Source organism: Protopterus annectens, chromosome 12.part0, assembly GCF_019279795.1.
Source record: "Protopterus annectens isolate FY-2018-M chromosome 12.part0, PAN1.0, whole genome shotgun sequence".
Lineage (NCBI taxonomy): Eukaryota > Metazoa > Chordata > Ceratodontiformes > Protopteridae > Protopterus > Protopterus annectens.
The window spans coordinates 976,918,961-976,939,593 of NC_056746.1; the positions used below are offsets into that span (position 1 = coordinate 976,918,961).

Sequence of the window (20,633 nt, forward strand, 5' to 3'; positions counted from 1 at the left end):
ATATATATATATATATATATATATATATATATGTAACTATATATATATATATATATGTGTGTGTGTATGTGTACACGCGCACACACACACACACACACACATATATATATATATATATATATATATATACATACATACATATATATGGTTTACTATGGTAAGGTTGAAGTGGGTTTGGTCGTACCCACTTAAGTCGAAGTCCGGTGGCCGAATGGCAACAATGTCGAACCCGACATTGTCGATGTACGAATCTCACCCTTATCTCGACCAATGTTAAAGCTCGTTTCGAGGTCAAAGACGAGTCATATTTTGACAGTGTCAGAATTCGACATTGTTGTTTTCGCGGATGTTGGTTGACGATCCCATCATTTGATGGGGTCCAGTTTGAACGTACCATAGAAAACCATATATATATATATATATATATATATATATATATATATCTATGTGTGTGTGTGTGTATGTGCATGTGCACGATATACAAAAGAGAGAGGAAGGAAGGGTAAGGTAAGTAAACCACAAGGTAACAGGGCATAGGAGAAGGACAGAAGCAGTTGTGAGGTGAATGTATATAACGTTTTAGAAGCCTACAAAAAGAGAGAATGCACTGGGATGAGTACAAACGTATGTGTAAAGGGTATTTTAAGTTATGTTGCCTAATCCAAGGTGTTTGCACTTGCTCTTTTTCAGCAATATTCTTTGAACTGTGTTTTGAAATTGAAACGTGTGGAAAAGATCCTTTAAGCTGTTCATGCCATGGTTTGGGGCCTAGAAGGTAGAAGGTATGGTTTGTGTTGTGGAGTTTGGTTTTAGAGATTTGAGGTGCTGGTCCTGAGAAGGACTGGATTCTGAAGCTGTATAACAGCAAACATCATGGTTCATGCAAGATCACTGTGACATCCAACACTTTTTCCTAAACTACAAATATATACTTGACACCACAGTAGGAAATGTAGTTACAGTAATTAGTTTTGATGAAAGTGGTGTAGGATGGGGGGTAAAGTGTGCTGACTGCTGAGTTAAATTGTGAGTTTTTGGCTGGATAAATGTGAGATATTGTTTGAAGGTTACTAAATTCATAGAAAAATTTGATATAGTGAACTGTCCCGTTTTGTACTAAATATACTTTTGAGTAGAGTTCTGATCTGGAAGTTTGTGACCAGTCAGAATGTTAACCTCCTACCAGAAGTGCTTCAGGAAGTTACATAGATAAACTATTTAGCTGTAAGGGATTTTAGCTTTGTGCTGTCATATAGATAGCTTGACCAGGCTATGAAAAGTGGGGAATTGAGTATGCATTGCTCTAGAAGAATTTTCACTTTCACATAACTTTTCAACATGCTGTTTGCCACAGATTTAAAATCCCCCCAGATTTATTTCCAATCATCTTACGTGGGAAGCAAGGCCTATTATTGGCAAGGGAATATACTCCTTCCTGCAAGCTGAATACAATAATCCTCTGCTAACTGCTTCCTCACATTGCAATCTGTTCAGCTCTATAAGTTTTAGTGCATAAGATGGTGAGGTTTTTTCTTCTCTCCCATAACCAGAACATCACATTTTGATCCTTCATAATGTCAGGTTCTGCTAAAATATAAGGATCACACTTTCATTGTTCTACTCACCTTCAGCCTCCTCCAGCTTTCCTCTTGACCTGTTCCTGAGCCCTCATTCCATCCATCTCCTCAGTGTCATCTAGATCCAATGGAGCAAGCTGTGTCTCACTTCTACAACTGACCTCAAACTAGGTAACAGATCTCTGACCTTAGCACCTCCTGCTGGGATACTGTCTCCCCAGAAATTAGAACTGTGAACAGTTTAAGCACAACTCAGACAATATTGCAACTCAAGTTAATGAATATTTTGCAGAAACCATACTAGGACTATCCAAAACTCAAACTCCCTCAACAAACAGCCCCCCAGCGCCCACTACAAGCACCTCACCACTACTCTCTCTCCAACCAGTAGCAACTGACACTATCAAAAGACTGCTGAAGAAATTATAACCCACCAAACTAGCTGCAGACTGTCTACCTGCTGAATACTTACAGATAACAGCAGAAGGTACAGCATACCCCCATTTCACTAATAATCAATAGCTCCATAATTGAGCATCAGGTCCCTTCAATCTGGAAAACCTCATATATCATTCCCTACACAAAGGCGGCCCATCAACTGAACTAAATAACTATATACCAATTGCAATACTGTCTCCACTATCAAAAATTCTTGAAAGAGTAGTTCACAAGCAGGTTACTGAGTACCTTCTTACTAACAATCTCCTAACTAATGCCCACCATGGATGCAGACCATACCATAGCACAACCACTGCACTAATGTCTTTCACTAGCAGTGTCAACTTCCACAGAACCAATAACAACTGTGTCTCTTCTATCCTCCTAGACCTGTCAAAAGCCATTGACATGGTATCTCACACTAACCTACTAAATACCCTCACTGACCTTCATTTCTCAAGCTCCACACTTGCATGCATCCAAGACTACCTCACAGGACGGCAACAAGCAGTCTCTTGGCAACAAACTCTATCACCCCTTTTACCAGTCACACTTGGGAGTGCCTCAAGGTTCTATCCTAGGCCACTTCTACTCTCTGTATTTACTAACAAACTCCATCTATCAACCACTCATGCATCACTCATCCAATACGCAGACGACAGTGATATGCTCTGCACCCTCTCTGCTGTATCTACAGAGACTAACTCAGAAAGCCTTTCATAATGTAGAATCCTGGCTCACAAATGCTAACCTAATCTTAAACCCTAATAAAACCAAACTAATGGTGTTCCTCCCTAATAAAACATCTCCCCCTCTAACACCTTCTTCATCTCCTCAATTAACAATACCATCATCACCCCATCACCAGGAGTAAAAATCGACTGCAAACTTAAATTTGATATTCACATTTTCCAAACAGTGAAAAAGGTGCATAAAAAACTAGGTACTTTATGCAGGAATAAACACTACTTTATCAAAAATACCAAAATAGCTATTGCCCAAACACATTTGTTATTATACGTAGCCCCCATTCTCACTAATCTCAAGAAATCTGAACTACAAAAACTTGAATCTTGCTGTAATAAAATTGCAAGATATGCCACAAATTCACCAACTAGCTCACACCACTGCCTCGCACTCAAGCAGCTCAACTGGCTACAACTCCCCCATATCCTACACTATACACAATTGAGAATGGCCCACAAACTCTGCTCAAAACCAGCCAAAATAACATCCTTACAAACCCTTTTTCAACCCTATGTTACCAGCAGACTACTACATCCCTCCAACAAACAACAAATAAAAACCTACTTATCCAAAAACCAACCAAGGGGATTCCCTATTTGTTAACTACATAGGTAAAATCTGGAATGAACTGCCAGTAAAAATTACCTCCATAACATCTCTACCTCTATTCAAAACTATCCTAAAACAACACTTCCTTACCAAGTCACTCTGCCAGTGTTCCACCATCACTTGACAGCATCTCACTCTTAGCTGTCTTCTATACAAATCTTCTTGGCTAATTAAACTCTCAGAAACTATAACTTTTAACATCATAATATAACCAACCTTCTAATCACCTACTTCATTGGGTCTATATTATAACAGCAAATGCTTAAAATAGCGAACACTGTATAACTGACACAAAAAAAAGAAAAACACAAAATTCCGAACAAACAGAACAGTGATTTTTTTCCCCCCAGGGAAAAAAAATCGCTAGTCTGCAAAAAAACAAACACAAAATAAAGTGGGGGGCTTCGCCTCACACCCCCCCAGATGTGGGAGTGCTGTGCCTCCCCCCTACTTAAATATACCAACTCTGAGATTGCACCACAGTGGACGAAATGGCAAAGTCCCGAAAACAGCCCAGTGATTTTTCTTTTTCCCTGGGAAAAAAAAATCTCTGTTCCGTGTCTTCGGGATTTTGCCGTTTCGACATTTAACCATTGATTAAACAGCATTCACTATATTAAGCGTTCACTTACATAATAGGGAACCTATTTATCTTTGTCTAAATGCTGCTGGCACACACTTTGGGATCTGATTTGTACTGCAATCTTTTCACTCTCTTACTATATCTATATCTTCTCATTCCTTCATAAAATTCCTCTAATGTACTATGTATTAGGTGATCCATGTAGCTGGCCTGGTACAGCCTGAAAAAAAAAAATGAATGGATCCACAAAATGGCCTCAGTACCAATAAAACAAAGGCTGAGAGTCACAGTGATGCCATCTGAGTGGAAGCCAGGAATAGGACTGAAGCAGTGGAAACCAACTATTGGGGTGTGGAATGTCAGCCCTGTTCTGGAGAACATAGCAAAACTTGTGTGAAAAAACTATTAGCTAGAATTTGTTGGTCTTCTCTCTACACTAAGCATTACTTCAGGAATGAGGATTCTTAAGCATAGAGGTCTCAGTCCTTCTCTGGATTTGACCTTCTGGAAGTGGATGTGGGAATACTCATAAGCTGCAGTTCAGTTAGAGCTTGTGCTTAAAAATAAAAAGGTCACCACAGTGTGACAAGCTGCAGAAGAAAAATTCAGTGTTATTTGTCTGTATGTCCTGAACAGCTATATGGAGTATTCAGCCTTCTAAGTTACAGTGAGGGCAATGCTTGATAAAGTACCACTAGTGTATTCTTTTGTTCAACTGGAAGTTTTCAATGTTCACAAGGAGAATGACAGAGATACCTGAAAGAATGTGATTGGGAAGAACAATTTACCTAATCTGCACATTGTTTTAGAATTTTTTCTACCCATGGACTATCCATAAAAATGCCATTAAAGTGGAGACATGGTGGACTGGAAGTACCAACAAGCCATGAATGTAGCAGCTCCAATAGTCACCCAACTTTAAGTATACCCTCTTCAAAGTGGGTAATGTCAGAATGACATGATGAAGCTGAGTCTGTCTCAGTAAATGAGGTCACAGTGGTGATTAACTACTGTAGCAACACTGCAGGAGTGAGTGAGTGAGATTTATATGGAAATTCTGAAAGCACTGGACATTGTTGGAGCATTATGATTAAACATGCCTTTTACACTTGCTTCAAACATTGAAACAGTAACTAGATTAGAAACCTGAGTTAGTGGTCCCCATTTTCAAAAAAGCATCAGGAGACTGTGCTGCAGTTGCAGAGGCCTCATGTTCACAGCATTCCTGGGCAAGCATTTGCTAGGGTGTTGGAAACAAAAATTAGTCCAATAGCCATTCTCCCTACCAAAACATCTTTGGCCAAAGTTAAGGACAAAAAAAAGGTCTCCAGCTTGCTGTATTCATACACTGCAGTCACTTTCATTCAGCCACTGTAGAACACAGCTGCCTCTCTTCTACATTGTATAAATGAAAGTCACATAACTTTTAATCCAGGTGCCTGAGTTTTAAGCAGAAGTCTGTGTGAAAATACCAAATGGCTGTTACATACAACATATGTAACAGTTTGTTGCTGCCTTCACATAACTGTCATTTAAGCATATAGGCAGTTACAATCATATAATCATGACTCGTTAAGTGTATTTGCAGAAGGCATGCCTTTCCAGCTAGGGAGTGATCAGCAATTCATCAAAGTCATAGATCATTCCCATGATTACTTGGTCCTGGGGTAGCCATCCCCTTTACCCGACCCTTACTGTAGCTTTGTAGATGCTGGACACATCACAAAAGCTTGCCAGTACTGACCGCCTGAAGAATGCCTTATAGAAAGTGCTACAACAGTATTAGAGTCCAAACACTGTTGATAAAGGATATTTAGTCCATGTATTTAAGGAATAAGAGTTCTGATCACATTTTCACCATTTTGTTAAATACATTCAGGGTAGGTGGATTCCATCAAGCATGTCCGATTTCTCCATCCCTGTTTCTAATATACATGGACGTGGTTATCAAGGCACAACCAAGATCTGGACAAAATTCAGTTTGGGGACATGAGAGTTGCATCTTTGAAGTTTGCAGCTGATTACCAAATTAGAATAAAGTGACTGTGATCTCCAGTCTGTACTGGACTGATTCACTTCTGAGTAAGAAGCAGCTTGGGATGAATATCAGCAAGTGTAAATAACTCCTGGTTCTCCCCCCAGAACAGAGCTGATTGCTCTCTTCAGGTCAGATTATAGCAGCTACCTCATGTTAAGTAGTCTAAATATGCTAGGGTCTTATTCATGAGTGAGGATAGAGGGGATTGAGATCGAACAACAGATAGGTGCAGCAGTAGTTGTACAACAGATGTTGCACTGTGATGTGAAGTGAGAAATGAGTCATAGGGTGAAGCTTTCTGTTGACAGGGCAGCCTATGCCCTCATCATGGTAATAAGCTTTGTATAGTGAATGAAAGGATAACATTGTGGATATAAGCAACAGAAATGAGGTTGCTTGTGGAGTAGCTGGGTTTACCGCTGGCAACAAAGTGATTGGCTAGGCAATCAAGGGGGATATTGGAATTTAGCCACTCCTCCTCCTTGTTGAGAGAAGTCAGAGGATCTGATTTGGACACCATGTGCAGATGCCTCCTGGGTGCTTCTCAAAAATTGATGTACCAGGAGCAGACCACTGGGAAATATCTGTAAGCAGACATACTCAAGTTGGAGAAATTATTTCTATCAGCATGACGAGGAATGCCTGGGGAACCCATTGGTTGGGATGGACAGTGCTGCTAAGAGTAGGGAGTCATGGTCTACCATGCTCAGCTTGATCCTGTCATGACACTCGCCAAAACATATGCCATAGAAATGATGGTGGCGATGATGATGATGACTATTCACTAGTACTTATTACTTTCTGTTTTCATGTTGTTTTCTCCTTGTTGCCTCACTTATGTAAACATTGCCTCTAATAGCTTTTATCCATTTTACCACTAATTGTCTTCTTTATCCCATTATTAGTTTGCAAAACTAGCTATTCTGATATGTTCGGAGGAGATACAAGAATTTCTCTTAATTTTAATTACCCCAAATTAATCTGAAACACAAAAGTGCTTGCTTAGATCTTGTACCCCCCAAGACAGATGCAGACCAGTGTGCCAGCACTAGTCTGTATCTATCACTCCAAGTGCATTTGTTCAGCATACTTTGGTTAAACATTTTTAAATCACATGACCTCACACTCCTGTCACCAGTCTCATGGATATATAGCATGTTTGAGAAAACTACTTTGTGTGCTGCTCATGTATATACCCTTCTCAGTTCCTCAACCTCCTCCTGAGCTACACTGATTACTTTTCACCACTTCATTTGTTCCTACATGGATAGTAACATCAATCTTTTGACTTCATGCAGCACATCCTAGAGTCCTGATTTGCTGCCTACCCTTCCCTGTCATGACAGGATACAGCAACCTTATTTCTGTGTTCTTTCCCTTCCTTCATTCCACGCTCCTAATGCTGCAGTCCCCAAAGAGAATTAGCTTCCTTGTCATGCAAGGATCCATGCTACCATACTGTGGGTCTTCACTTTGGTTTGTTTCCCAGAAGCCTTCTTGGTCTCTAATTTTCAGTCTCTGTGAAGAAACTAACCTCCTCCACTTCAGTGTATTAACTATGTAGTGGTATGGCTGGGAGGACTGTACAAGTGTTCCTCTCCCTTCACCTTCCCGTAGCTATCATTAGTCCAACAGATTTTCATTCTTGTTGAAACATTATAGGGTATGGTAGATCTCGGCCAGCTATGCCTGGAGATGAGAGCTCCTCTGTCAGTACAGAAAGGTATCAGCAGATATGGTAGCAATGCATGACATCATCAATAATGTCTCCAGAGTGATTCAGCTGCCAGTTTAGCACAGAGAGCTAAGGCTATGTGCTGCTAATAAACTTTATTCTGTAGAACTGGTTTTAATTCCCTGAGTCTGTATATGCCTCTTGTACAACTCTGAGTGCTCCAGGGGTACCTCAGAAAAGATGCCAGTGTGTTTAATGGAATTAACTTTTAACAAATGGAAACTAACTAAAACATTGTTGCTCTAAAACCATTGCATTGCACCACCACTCCCATCACTTTTTAATAGTCTGCATGTATTTTTATTTGTCTCTGACAAAAAAAGCAAATTGTCTAAAATTAGCATGTGATCTGTGGTCTCAAGGGGCACCTTGCTGGGTGCATTCAAACACTTAGTGTCTAAATTACATCTTGAGGATACATAAAAAGGTACCGAAATAGTCCATCTAAATGTAAATATTTTCACTTACAGATTCATAAAGCATGCCACTATAGAAAACCATCTCACCTACTTCGCTAGTGATTTAAAACCAGTTCTCCAATCAGTTTATGTATACCACTGTCTGTGCCTCCCTTTCTACTAAACATGTTGGCTTTACAACTTACCATAATGGTCAGCAAACACAATGTATTTGCAATTTATTTAAATTTAAATGATATCAATTTCAGCAAAGAAGCTATAATTTAAGAAAATTGAGCTGAGAAACTTGGAGAGTTATAATTTATAACTAGAGTCACTTAATTTATTTTCTGTTGTATATCTGGAAATAAACTGTTTTTTATGTCATCACAGTATTTGTATCAAGTACATTAATATACTAATAAGATATAAAAGGAATTTTAATAAAATATTCATTATATAGTATTCACATTTTAATATGATATGAACGATATTTCTATTTTCCATTTAGTTATTTGCTTTCTAATGTTAAGATAGAGTTCTGCTGTTTTCTTTTCACATTCATTATTTTGTTTAATTATCTCTGCATCTGGGAATCACATAGCCCAACAATTCTACTTCTCTGTTCAAACACAGTCCATATTTTATACAGTTAGATGATAAAACCATAGACACTTTAATATTAGAAGTGTCAAAGCATTAGAACTGTACTGTACTAAGACACCAAGCTTCAAATGGGGATACCTGGGTTTGACTCATTTCTACACTTTGTTACCCAGATCAAATCACTCAGTCTCTTTTTGTTTCCAGACAGCCCATGTGCTCATTACCAGAAGATGTTCTTCATGTTTTACTGCTACAGTCATCACATTTGGGTTATCCCTGTCAGGGTAGCCCTCGGCAGACTCGAATACCAGAGGCTTAGTATTTCTGCGTCGGTTGCTCTCGCTTCAGGACTGATGTCAGGTCATCAGTAGTATATAAAGTAAGGCAGCCAACGCCATTACATCAGTCTTTCTTGCCACAGAGCCCGAAGCAGAAGCAGTTTGCATGAGTGCCGGTTGGCCACTACCTGAGTTTCGTCTTCCAAATTGAAGCTGAAGCCTTCTAAAGCTAAGTACCCTGTTGGGGATACTTTTTTCTTGCACTAACCAATGTCAGAAAAAGTTAACAGTTGTATTGCCTGTGGAAAGCAAATACCACACCGAGACTTTCATTCTTACTGCTTCACTTGCTTAGACCCAGACCACGACATCCCCTGCTGTTGCTTTTGTGCTTTGTTCAACATGAGAACTAATGTCATTGGGCCCTTATTGTAGCTAGATATTTTTGCTTAGTCCTGGAATTCCAATATGGCTTCGGTAAGCCATCCGACAGCAGATGATCTGAAAAAATATAAGGATAAAGACAGAGACAGACCACACAGGTCCAAACCTACCGATGACATTTCTGTTAAGCCAGTCGTCAGTTCTCTGGTCCTCAGTGAGGTGCTTTCTCAGCCCCTGATGCCAGTTTCTGTGGATTCACAGGCCACTACCGAGACTCTTTCGGAGTCTGATATACCGCAAAACTCTTCTTCAACTAAGGATCCTGTGGTTGTCTCTCCCTTGGATGGGTCCAGAGCCGCTGAGCAGACACCGACTTCCAAGGAAGAACTTCCCACTACCGATTCTTGACACAGACCGAAGACTTCTTTCGCATCTACTGTTTTTTTTAAAACTACTGAGTTTTTAAGGCCCAGGGTATGAACCACACCCAAGAAACTGACGACCCAATCTCAGGCACCTGCTTCCTTGCCTCAGTCTCAAATGTTTAAAATGACAGAAGACCTTATCATGCTGATCAGGGGAAGCCAAGCTACCCCTTCCAAAAGAAAAAGAGATTTGTCACCAGCAGTTCAGTTTTGTCTGAACAGGAGTCTGATGACTCTGATGCATCTGAATATGTAGACATGCAACCCCTCTCTGCTTATGAGGATTCTGATGCAGAGGACTCCATTCCTTCAGCCCCCCCCCCCCCCCGAGGACCTTTCCTTTGGGGAAACCCTTCATACCTTAAGGGAGCATTTCCAAAGGGAATGTCTGGACCACCCTCAGTCTAAAAAGAGACTCAAGGAATTTGACTCCTGACACCTTCCCTCCTGCACCCAGAAAACCTGACAGGTATTACAGAGTCCCTGATTCACACAAATGTATTTTTAAAAATCCTACTGCTGACCCTGAGGTAATTTCTCAAGGGCCTAAAGGAATTAAAGCAACCTCTGCTAAGAATCCCACCCCCTCAGATAGGGATTCCCGAGCACTAGACAGATGGGGTAAAAAAGTATACACCTCTGCTACTCTTGCTATCAGAGCATTAAATTTGCCAGTTCCATATGCTAAAATTTCAGCAACATACCCTGGAACTCCTCAAACAAAAAGTGTCTTACTTTCCTGCTTGTGCAGAATCCAGAGAGTTACAAGAGTTAATGCATTCTGCAAGTCATGTAACTAAACACACCTTGCACTGTGGTTTTGATGCCCTAGAAGCTTCTTGCAGGGCAGCAGTCACCGGTTCTGTCCTTAGAAGGCATGCATGGCTTAAGGAACAGCCCTTGCCAAACCATGTTAAATCTAAATTGTTGGAAGCACCCTTGCACAAAGACAACTTATTTGGCACTAAGGCAGAGGAGGTCTTAAAAAAGATGGAAGAAAAAGCTAAATCTATGCAGACAGCTAAGGATTTCTTATAAGTCCAGCCACCCACCCAGGTTCAGCAGGCATTGCCCCTCCAAGCACTGGTCCTTTCCTGCTCCCAACAGGTCAGTTCAGCCCAGACCCTGTGGAAGCAGACCCCCCCAGACAGCATCAACAGGGAATGCAGAGATCAAAAAAGTGGATTTCTTCCACTTCAAAAACAGGAAGGTCTAAGCCACCCCCTCATAGTAAGAACTCACAATGACTCTCCTCCCCCACCCCCTCCCTCTGCCCATCTTCACTTACCCCTAGGAGGAAAATTCTCCTTTCACGCAAGCACCTGAGCCATCATTACCAATGACCGCTGGGTCCTCAACATAGTGTCCCAGGGATACAACTTTTCTTTACACACCCTTCCAACTCCAAAAGGGTTCCCAGATCTACATCCAAACCAGTATGCAGAGGTGCAAAAGCAAGTCCTTTCCCTACTCTCTGTGAGGGCAATAGAAGCACGTTCCTGCAGAACAAATAGGCCAAGATTTCCACTCCAGACTTTTTCTGGTACCCAGAAAAGAGAGCACCTGGCACCCCATCCTCGATCTATCCATTCTAAACACCTTCCTGGTGATACCAAAGTTCAAAATGCTCACCCTCCAGCAACTGCTACCCATGCTCTCCAAGGATGCTTGGCTAGCCACCCTAGACCTAAAAGAAGCCTACCTCCACATTCATGTCAGGGAATCATATAGGAAAGATCTACGTTTCAGGGCAGGATCTTTGCACTTTCAGTTCTGTGCACTTTCCTTTGACTTATCTACTGCTCCCAGAGTTTTCACAAAATGTCTGGCTCTGGCCATTGCCTTTTGCAGACAAAAGAATATCCAAATTTACCCATACTTAGATGACTGCCTAATTCAGGCAGGCAGTCAGGAAAAGCTGCTCAAGCACCTGGCCTTTGTAAAGTCCCTACTGACCTCCCTAGGGTACACAAGTAATGAAAAGAAATCCAAACAAGTACCCACCCAAAGGATTATATTACTGAGAGCAAGCCTGGACACAGCATCTCAGATGGCATTCCTTACACCAGAGAAACAAACTTACCTGACAGCCTGCTTCTCTCAACTAGCCACCAGACCCCAGTTATCTGCAAGGAAAATCCTGCAAGCTCTGGGGTTCATGGCATCTTGCATTCTACTCATTCCATATGCTAGACTGCATGTGAGGAAACTTCAATGGTACCTAAAAAGCCTTTGGTGTCAACACTCTCAAGACCTGGAAACTCTTATACCCATGATACCTTGCCTCAGAAAAGATTTTATTTGGTGGGCAGCAGCATGGTCCCACAAAATGCCCTAGCATTAGAACGTCTTATGCTGACAAATGGAAAAAGTTCTGCACCTGGATTCAGGCTAAGGGAGCCGATATGGCACAGCCCTCCCTCCCTGTCATCCTGGATTACTTAACAGACCTGCTACACAGTGGTCTCTCTTTTTCCTCTATTAAAATTCATGCCTCTGCTATCTCTGCTCATTTCCCCACTGAGCAGCCCCTTTTCTCACACCCCTGATCAAACAATTCCTAAAAGGGGCTAGCAACTTGAGGCCACCCAGAAGAGTACCTACCCCAGCTTGGGACCTTAATTTTGTGTTGGAAAAGCTCACCCTGCCCCCCTTCAAACCAGCATCTTCAGCAGAGTTAAAATTTCTCTCCTGGAAGACCGCTTTCCTTCTGGCCATCACTTCAGCCAGAAGGGTCTCCGAGCTACAAGCACTCATGTCTGTGGAGACCTTCATCATCTTCCATGCTGACGGGGTTTCCCCTCAAGACTAACCCATCCTTCATGCCCAACATGGTGTCCAGTGTGGCTCTCAACCAATCCATCCATTTGCCCACCTATTTCCTTAACCTACAGAACAAGGGGGAAAGGATCCTGCACTCTCTAGATGTGACACCAAAAAACAGTAGCCGTACTTAACGAACACCACAAAACAGTAGCCGTACTTAACATAATTAAAAAAAGACAGCCGAGAACACCCAAAAGCTTTAATAAAACATTAAACAGTAAGCGCTTTCATCACCTGTAGTGACTTCTTCAGACTGAATAATGATACAAAGCACTACCAATTTAAAGTGCATTCTAACAAGCTACTGATTAAATAATTAGATAATTAAATACTCAATACATCAAACATTCTTTAAATGATGCTTCATGCCCTTTCTTTTTAAGTAAGCAGTAAACTCATCTCTATTATTTAAACTGGATGGAAAACAGGCATTAAGCCTCACTTGCCACATATATTCTCTCCAGCTTAATTCACTCTCTGCATCAACCTTCCATCATAATTATAAATTTCTTCCAGAACAATAAATTTAAATTTAACATTACATTTACTGGAAGCATAATGCTTTGCTAACGCATTCTTTAAGTCTCCTGTCTCAACAGCATACTTATGTTCATACACTCGTTTATATAATTCTCTGACAGTACGTCCAACTTAAAAAGAAGGGCATGATTGACATAAAATTAAATATACAACATACTTGCTTTTACAACTAAAAGACTTGTTAAAATTGTATTTAAAACCATTAATATTAACTTTGCTAACATCCATTAGCAAATAATCACATAACTTGCAGTTAAAACACTTCAGCATTCCTAATTTTTTTATATTTAGACTGATAGGTTTCTCCATCTTACTCTGGAACAAGTTCTTAAAACTTTTACCTTTTTTATACATAAATTGGGGTCTATCCCCCAATCTATCTTTAAACTCAACAGAACTTTGTAATATTTTCCAGTTATTGGTAATTAACTTCTTAATATTATGACTATCTACTGAATTACTGATTTGCATACGAACACCGAACTATCCATTGCTCATAGTGGTTTTCTTAAATGTAGCTTTAGGGATAACCTCTAAATCTAAATTTTTCACACATTAAACTACTGTCTTTGTCAAAATCACTATCATATTTAGTAAGTCTATTCACACGTAATAGCTGACTTTTGACAATATTGTCTTTCATCCCTTTCGGATGCATGCATGCTACTATAACTCTCTAGATGTGCACAGATACCTCAGATTCTATCTAGATAGGGCTAAATCCTTCAGAAAGTCAGATCAATTGCTGGTTAGCTTTGCTGCAGAGGCAGAGGGCAAAGCCATCTCCAAACAAACAATTTCCAAATGGATAGCACACTGCATCCATTTCTGTTACAAGCAACATGGAAAGCCTTCCTCTGAGGGGGGTCAGGACTCATTCCACCAGAGCAGCCTCCACCTCTGCAGCTTTCCTCAGAGGAGTCCCCACTTGGGCATCTGTTCACACTTTCACCAAACATTACCATCTGCCTTTCTTCTCCAAATCCAGGGCAAGGTTTGCCTCTGCAGTCTTGCAGGGCATCCTAGCCAACCCCTAGTCTCCTTGACTGCCTCCAGCCTTTTCCTCAGCTTTGGGAATCAACCCAAATGTGGGGACTGCAACAGTGAAACACAAAGAACATAGTGCAGTTGTGTACACTATCCATAAATGTAGATGTTCGAGTGTATTCACTGTTGCAGTCCTGATTTCCCTCCCTTCATCACCTTCTTCTTTCTTCTCTCTCCTTACAAGGGGCATTTTGGTATTTACTTTCTATTGGTTGGGTTCTTCCACCAGAACCTGGCTCCCATGGGTTGGGAGGGTGGCCTAATGGTTAAGGTGTTTGCCTTACAAACACAAGGTGCAGGGTTTGAGTCTCACAAGGGATAATTGGCTAGGCTTGCAATGGCTTGCAAGGGCAGTTAGCCTAGTACTAACCTATGCACTTGGGGGCTCCTGACAGGGCAAGAAAAACTGATGTAATGGCGTCGGCTGCCTTACTTTATACTAGTGACGACCTGACATCAGTCCTGAAGTGACAGTAACTGACACAGAAATACTAAGCCTCTGTTATTCAGGCTGGCTGAGGGCTACCCTGGCAGGGATAACCCAAATGTGATGACTGCAACAGTGAATACACTCGAGCATCTACATTTATGGTAAGTGTACACAACTGTACTTTCCTTGCCTCAAAAGATCGACCATAAGATATTTGTATGTGCTTACATGCATGTGTTTGCATGTATGTAGCTCTACATTTGTTATAGCACTGTAACAATACATGAATGTGTTTGTATGTATGCACCTCTTCATTTGTTACAGCACTGTAACAATACATGAATGTGTTTGCATGTATGCACCTCTACATTTTTTTACAGGGTCTATAGTATATCATCGAATGCTTAAAAAAGCGAACAATGAATAATCGACCCCATGTAAGCGAAAGCTTACAATCTCGAAAACTCAGAACAGCAGTTTTTTTCCAAGGAAAAAAAAATTGCTGTTCCAAAAAAAAAAAGAAATTGAAAGAATACATAAAGTAAGGGGCTTCGCCCCCACACCCCCGATGTGGGGGCTGTGCCTCCCACATACCCCTACTTAAATATACCAACTCCGAAATCGTACTACAGTGCCAAAAACGGCAAAGTAACGGAAGCGGCCAAGCGAATTCTTTCCCTGGGAAAGAATTTGCTTAAAAGCCACTTCACTATTTTGCCTTTTCGTTGTTTTAAGTTTGACCAAGATGCATTCGATAGAATTCATCTTCGGTCATCTAATAGGAACGCTATATACAGCAATGTAACAGTGCATATACGTGTTTTCACATATGCAGCTCTTCAGTTGTTACAGCACTGTAACAGTACAAACACGTTTGCATGTATGCATGTCTTCATTTCTTACAGCACTGTAACAGTACATAGACATGTTTACACATATGCAGCTCATTTGTTACAGCACTGTAATAGTACATACACGTGTTTGCATGTATGCAGATCTTCAGTTGTTACAGCACACGTGTTGGTATGTATATGTATGCAGCTCTTCAGCTGTTCTAGCACTGTAACAGTTCATACACATTTGCATGTATGCACCTCTTCATTTCTTACAACACTGTAACAGTACATATACATGTTTACACATATGCAGCTCTTCATTTGTTACATCACTGTAACAGAGTACATACACGTGTTTGCATGTATGCAGATCTTCAGTTGTTACAGCACTGTAACATTACATACACATGTTTACACAAATGCAGCTCTTCAGTTGTTACAGCACTGTAACAGTACATACACATGTTTGCATGAATGCAGCTCTTCAGCTGTTACAGCACTGTAACAGTACATACACGCATTTGCATGTATAGAGCTCTTCAGCTGTTACAGCACTGTAAGAGTACATACACATGTCTGCATGTATGCAACTTTAATGACGACACCTTAGAATATTCGTTTTGAAAGGACTGGCTTGGTCTACAAGTACAATGGCAGCTACACCATGTGAATTCTTGTAATGCAAGCAGTTTGTACAACCTTACAGAATTATACTTTTCACCCCATCTCCTTCAGCTCTAAAATGAGGTCACATCTTCATGTCATTTCATAGTATAATTTCTCACATTGCTGGACAGCAGATTGCAATCACTTTGTGAGGAAAACAGTTTAACGACTTACGGTCAACCCTAAAAATGTTAATGCATAATGAAAATGGACCATTGTGCCCCCCCCCCCCCCCCCCAGGCAGACTGTTCAATTTATTTTTACAAAATGGTGCAACTATGACCACATATGTGCACAAATACTCAGATATCTAGCTGAATTAAACAGATAACACACAGACATATGCACACAAACATCCACAGGCATCCATATTATTTTTTTTTCCAAATATGAATCTGTGAATGATAGGTGTTTTAGAGAAGCAGACAAATTTTAATAGTATAGGCTAAATAACAGATTCCATCTGAAAAGAAATATTGGTTAAGATGGCAAAATATCTGAGTACCTGCGTTATTCCAAAATGCAACTCCCACAATTAATTTACACTGAACATAAATATTTAAATATTGCAAGAAAATAATGTCTTAAAATACTGTTTGGACACCGAAAGCAGCTGTTATATTTCACAGATCTTAAAAGCATACATGCAGCAAATATATTCACTTTTCCTTTCTGGAATAGACTGAAATGCGTATGTGTTAGCATCATAAACAGTGGACGTGCAGCAGTGTACGTTTTACATGGGTGTTCTAGGACAGTCTGTTATTCCCAAGAGGTAGGGTAATTGAGCAAACAACGAGTCAGCAGTGACTCATCCAACCTATTTAGCTCATGTATGGGGTTTCTACATCCCTAATTCTGAAAAAAAGATGCTTCTTGGGGATTCATGAGCTGAATATATTGTACAGAATATTTGACAGAAGCAGAGAACTCTGTATCATATTAAGATTTCCATGCAAAATCCTTTGTGCAGTAACATACAGTGGGCAAAGGGGATCCAACCATTTTGAGAGGACAAATGATATTCAGTAATGATCTACTGCAAGACAAAGAACAGAAACAAACAGCAACCCTCTTAATGAAGTAAGTGGTTACAAGACCCCTAAGCATTATGTAATTGTACCTGGATCTCCTCATGTGTCACATCTGCAAGGAGTTTTTATGAATGGTGTGGAAGGGGGATGGGAGTGCTGTCATCGGATACTGATGTCAGTGCAGTGAATGAAGTATTTTCAGAGGCAACGCTTTCTGTAGTAGCAGACTGCAGATCCTGTACTTAGATTGGCTGCATAAAAGCAATTACATTTTGCTGACGACATCAGTGTTCCCACGTGCCATGAATAATCCATATAAATTAGAATTCATGTAGCTGCAGAATGTCAAGATGCACATGGATAAGATGCTCATAGGATATGTGTCGAATGCCTTACATTCTGAGGTTTATTTTGCTGCTGGGTTTGTGTCTGTATTAGAATTGCAAATAAAAGAACGGCAGGGAGCAGTGGAATAGAAAAATCTGTTTGTGCCATCATGTTCTGCTTTTGCCTTCAGAGCTCATTTCTGAAACTACAGGCCCTTGAAGTTGATTTGTGTTCTTCATTTTTGCCAAACCAGGAAGACCGGTCACAGGTACAGGGATGCAAGGATCCTGTCTCTCAGGTCAGTCGTGGAGGAGGACCGAATGATGAGGCAAATGCAGGAGGTAAGCTTTTGTAATACAGCTTTAGTGTACATAGAATGAGGAGCGCTAATGGCTTGCAATCAAATCTAAATAATAAAGTATGCATTCCTGATGAAATGATTCTGTTAGGAAAAATGTTAGCCTTCTATGCTTCAGCTGCGCTGCAGAAAAAAATTAGGAGAAGTATGCCTAGCACAACTAATTTGCTCTCTTTGCTACTTAAATGCATAAAATGAAACAAAATTGTTCATGTTTATGACATTTTACCCATTACTTGCATATGTTATCATTCTTGGTCTGTGAGGTATAATGTATGCATATCTTTACTATGTGTTACATGCTTATTACTTTCATTGCATTCCATGTCTCTCTATTTTATTAGAACATTGCCACTTCATTTTTCCCATTATTGATTTCAAATCCATGCATCAGCAGAGAGATTGTGATGGTGAGTACACTGTGGATTTCAATTCTCTCTCTCTCTCTCTTCTTTTACCCACTCGTCTCCCACCCACACATTTGCAGCAGGTTCTTTCTAGTGTATACCATTTCTGGGCAGTGATGCAGAGACATTAGTAGCAGAAAAATGAACCTTAACACCTACACATTTTTTTTTTGTTTCTAGCACTTGAGGTCAATATTCATAGCAAAGAAGAGGTGTAATGTGTGAAGGCAAGGGAAGTCCTAAAATGCCGTAATTACATACAGGATATTAATATTAAATCGTCAGGCTCCTTTGACTAAAGTCTTGTACCTGAAGTTCTTTTATACTGAAAACTGTAAAACAAGACTTTTATACTTTATGTACTATTTTAAGTACTGAATATTAGAAGAACGGCTAGAAATATAGTATAAATAGAATATTCACATGTTCAAATGTGTCAAATATGCACTCTCTATGCAGCAACATACACAATAATTTCACATGAAATGTACGTTTATGTTACCAGTATCAAATTGTGTGCAATTTCTAGTATGTAACAAGAGAATTTTATCTTTAAAATTGGGATGACGCAAATAGGAAAAGGCATTTGTTTTCATTTTGTTGTGTTTAAGGGAAGGCAGGAATTTGCCATTTTATGTAATAATAGACTAATGATAGTTACAAAGAAAAGATGTGTGATGTATAATATATGAAAATGGGAAAAATGTTAAAATGGCTTGTTTTCTTTTTTGTTAATGTATGCCTTATGTGATAATTTAATAAAGGTGTTAATATAGATATATAATTCTCTGGCAGTTGCTTCAACAGCCTATTAGTCTTCACTGTACTGAACATTAAAAAGTTAGAACTCACCAGTTCATTGTATTTGTGTGTAATTATATAAGGTCAAGCATAAACAAATGTTACCTTTCTTTTCTTTAACTGTATTTGGACTTTAAATCTAGCCATTTCCATTAAGGGTTAAAACAAAACAGACAGTCGTACTATAGCTTTTGGCCACACAAACTGTTGCCTTAAAGCAGTACAGACTGTAAACACATCTAAATCCACATGACGCAGTGAGACATGCATATTAAGAAGTTCCTTTGCAATGTCTCAGAGCTAATCCTCATCTTATTCTGCCACTCTTCTCTTTGGTTCTGTACTAGACCATCCATGTCACAATCAATATAATTGATTTTTTGCAGTATACTATACGGTCATCAATTAAACTTATTTAGTGAGTTTATTTACATTGCCTGCTGCTATGTTAATATTGTTTAGGCATAGTAATTTTCATATGGAAAACTACAAATATCCTGTTATTCTTTTTTTTAACCTTTTTGCCCCCCCCACACACACACACACAATGTTGTCTGCCATTTCTTATTTCCGACAGCCACTTCTTCATCTTCAGCATTCAAACTCCTGACCTCCCTATCAAAACAGGTGGGAGCTTCTCCTTTGGGAACCTTCTTTTGAAAGAGTCGAGGAGGTGTGGGCACAGAAAAATCAGGGTAGCCCAAAATTATGCCATCATGACAGCTGTGGGATGATTTATTTTTTTTGTTTATGCCCTCCACATATTCCCTTCCCATGCATAAATTACAATAGCATCCGCGTGAACTTTGTCCATGGGTGGTCTGACAGTGCACTCCCCTTTTTTTCTACTTAAGTCTAGAATCCACAGTCTCCATCAGAGGCTGCAGTTTCAACAAAGATTTCTTCCTCTGCCCTGAGATATGTGAGCTGGCAAAATAGCACCCACGAATGATGATGCTTCAGGGACTAAGTCTAAGTGAATACTGGTTCCCATGGGTAACAGTCAAGGCTTCTTCCCTCTCTGCCATGCTGCTGACCACTGCTAGTTATCTTTATGGCACACTGACTTGACAGTCAGCAGTTGTCCCCGAGTTAATATTCTCTTCACATTCTACATGCTTGTAAATGATGTCACATTGTTCTCTTTATTAGGGAATCCCCAGTCTCAGATGCACCTTACTACTCTTCATAATTAGGTGCTAATTTTTGGGAGGGGGGGCAAACCTATCAACACTAATTTTTGCAGAACATTTCTAATTTCACCTCATATCTTTCCCTTTACATTACAAAATGTTTGATTTTTCTAGTAAATCTCTGGAGATCACAGTCGGTCAGTAATTCCAGAAATTAGAGTTTCATGCTTTTTATTGTTCAAAAATGCATACTGATATAAAACAAGTGAATTAAAGCAATATTTCCAAATTGTCCCTGACAATGGGGGCTTTGGAACCCATTATTTTTTGGCTTTGTCACAGATTCTTGAGTGAAGAATTTAATAGCTCTGGGAGGTGGGAAGGATTGTGATGTGAACAACCTTCTCACA

General features: G+C 40.0%; 1 protein-coding gene across 2 annotated transcripts in view; it reads left to right on the top strand.

The window, feature by feature from the left end:
- Positions 1–20,633, top strand: part of LOC122816916 (protein FAM13A-like) — a 1,835,067-nt gene that overhangs the window by 1,609,458 nt on the left and 204,976 nt on the right. The window contains exons 11-12 of one of the 2 annotated variants that reach the window (XM_044089997.1): positions 17,778–17,865; positions 18,227–18,292. In XM_044089997.1, coding sequence (XP_043945932.1) covers positions 17,778–17,865; positions 18,227–18,292 — 154 coding nt within the window. The remainder of the gene's footprint in view (positions 1–17,777; positions 17,866–18,226; positions 18,293–20,633) is intronic. The other variant, XM_044089998.1, reaches the window with a different exon arrangement.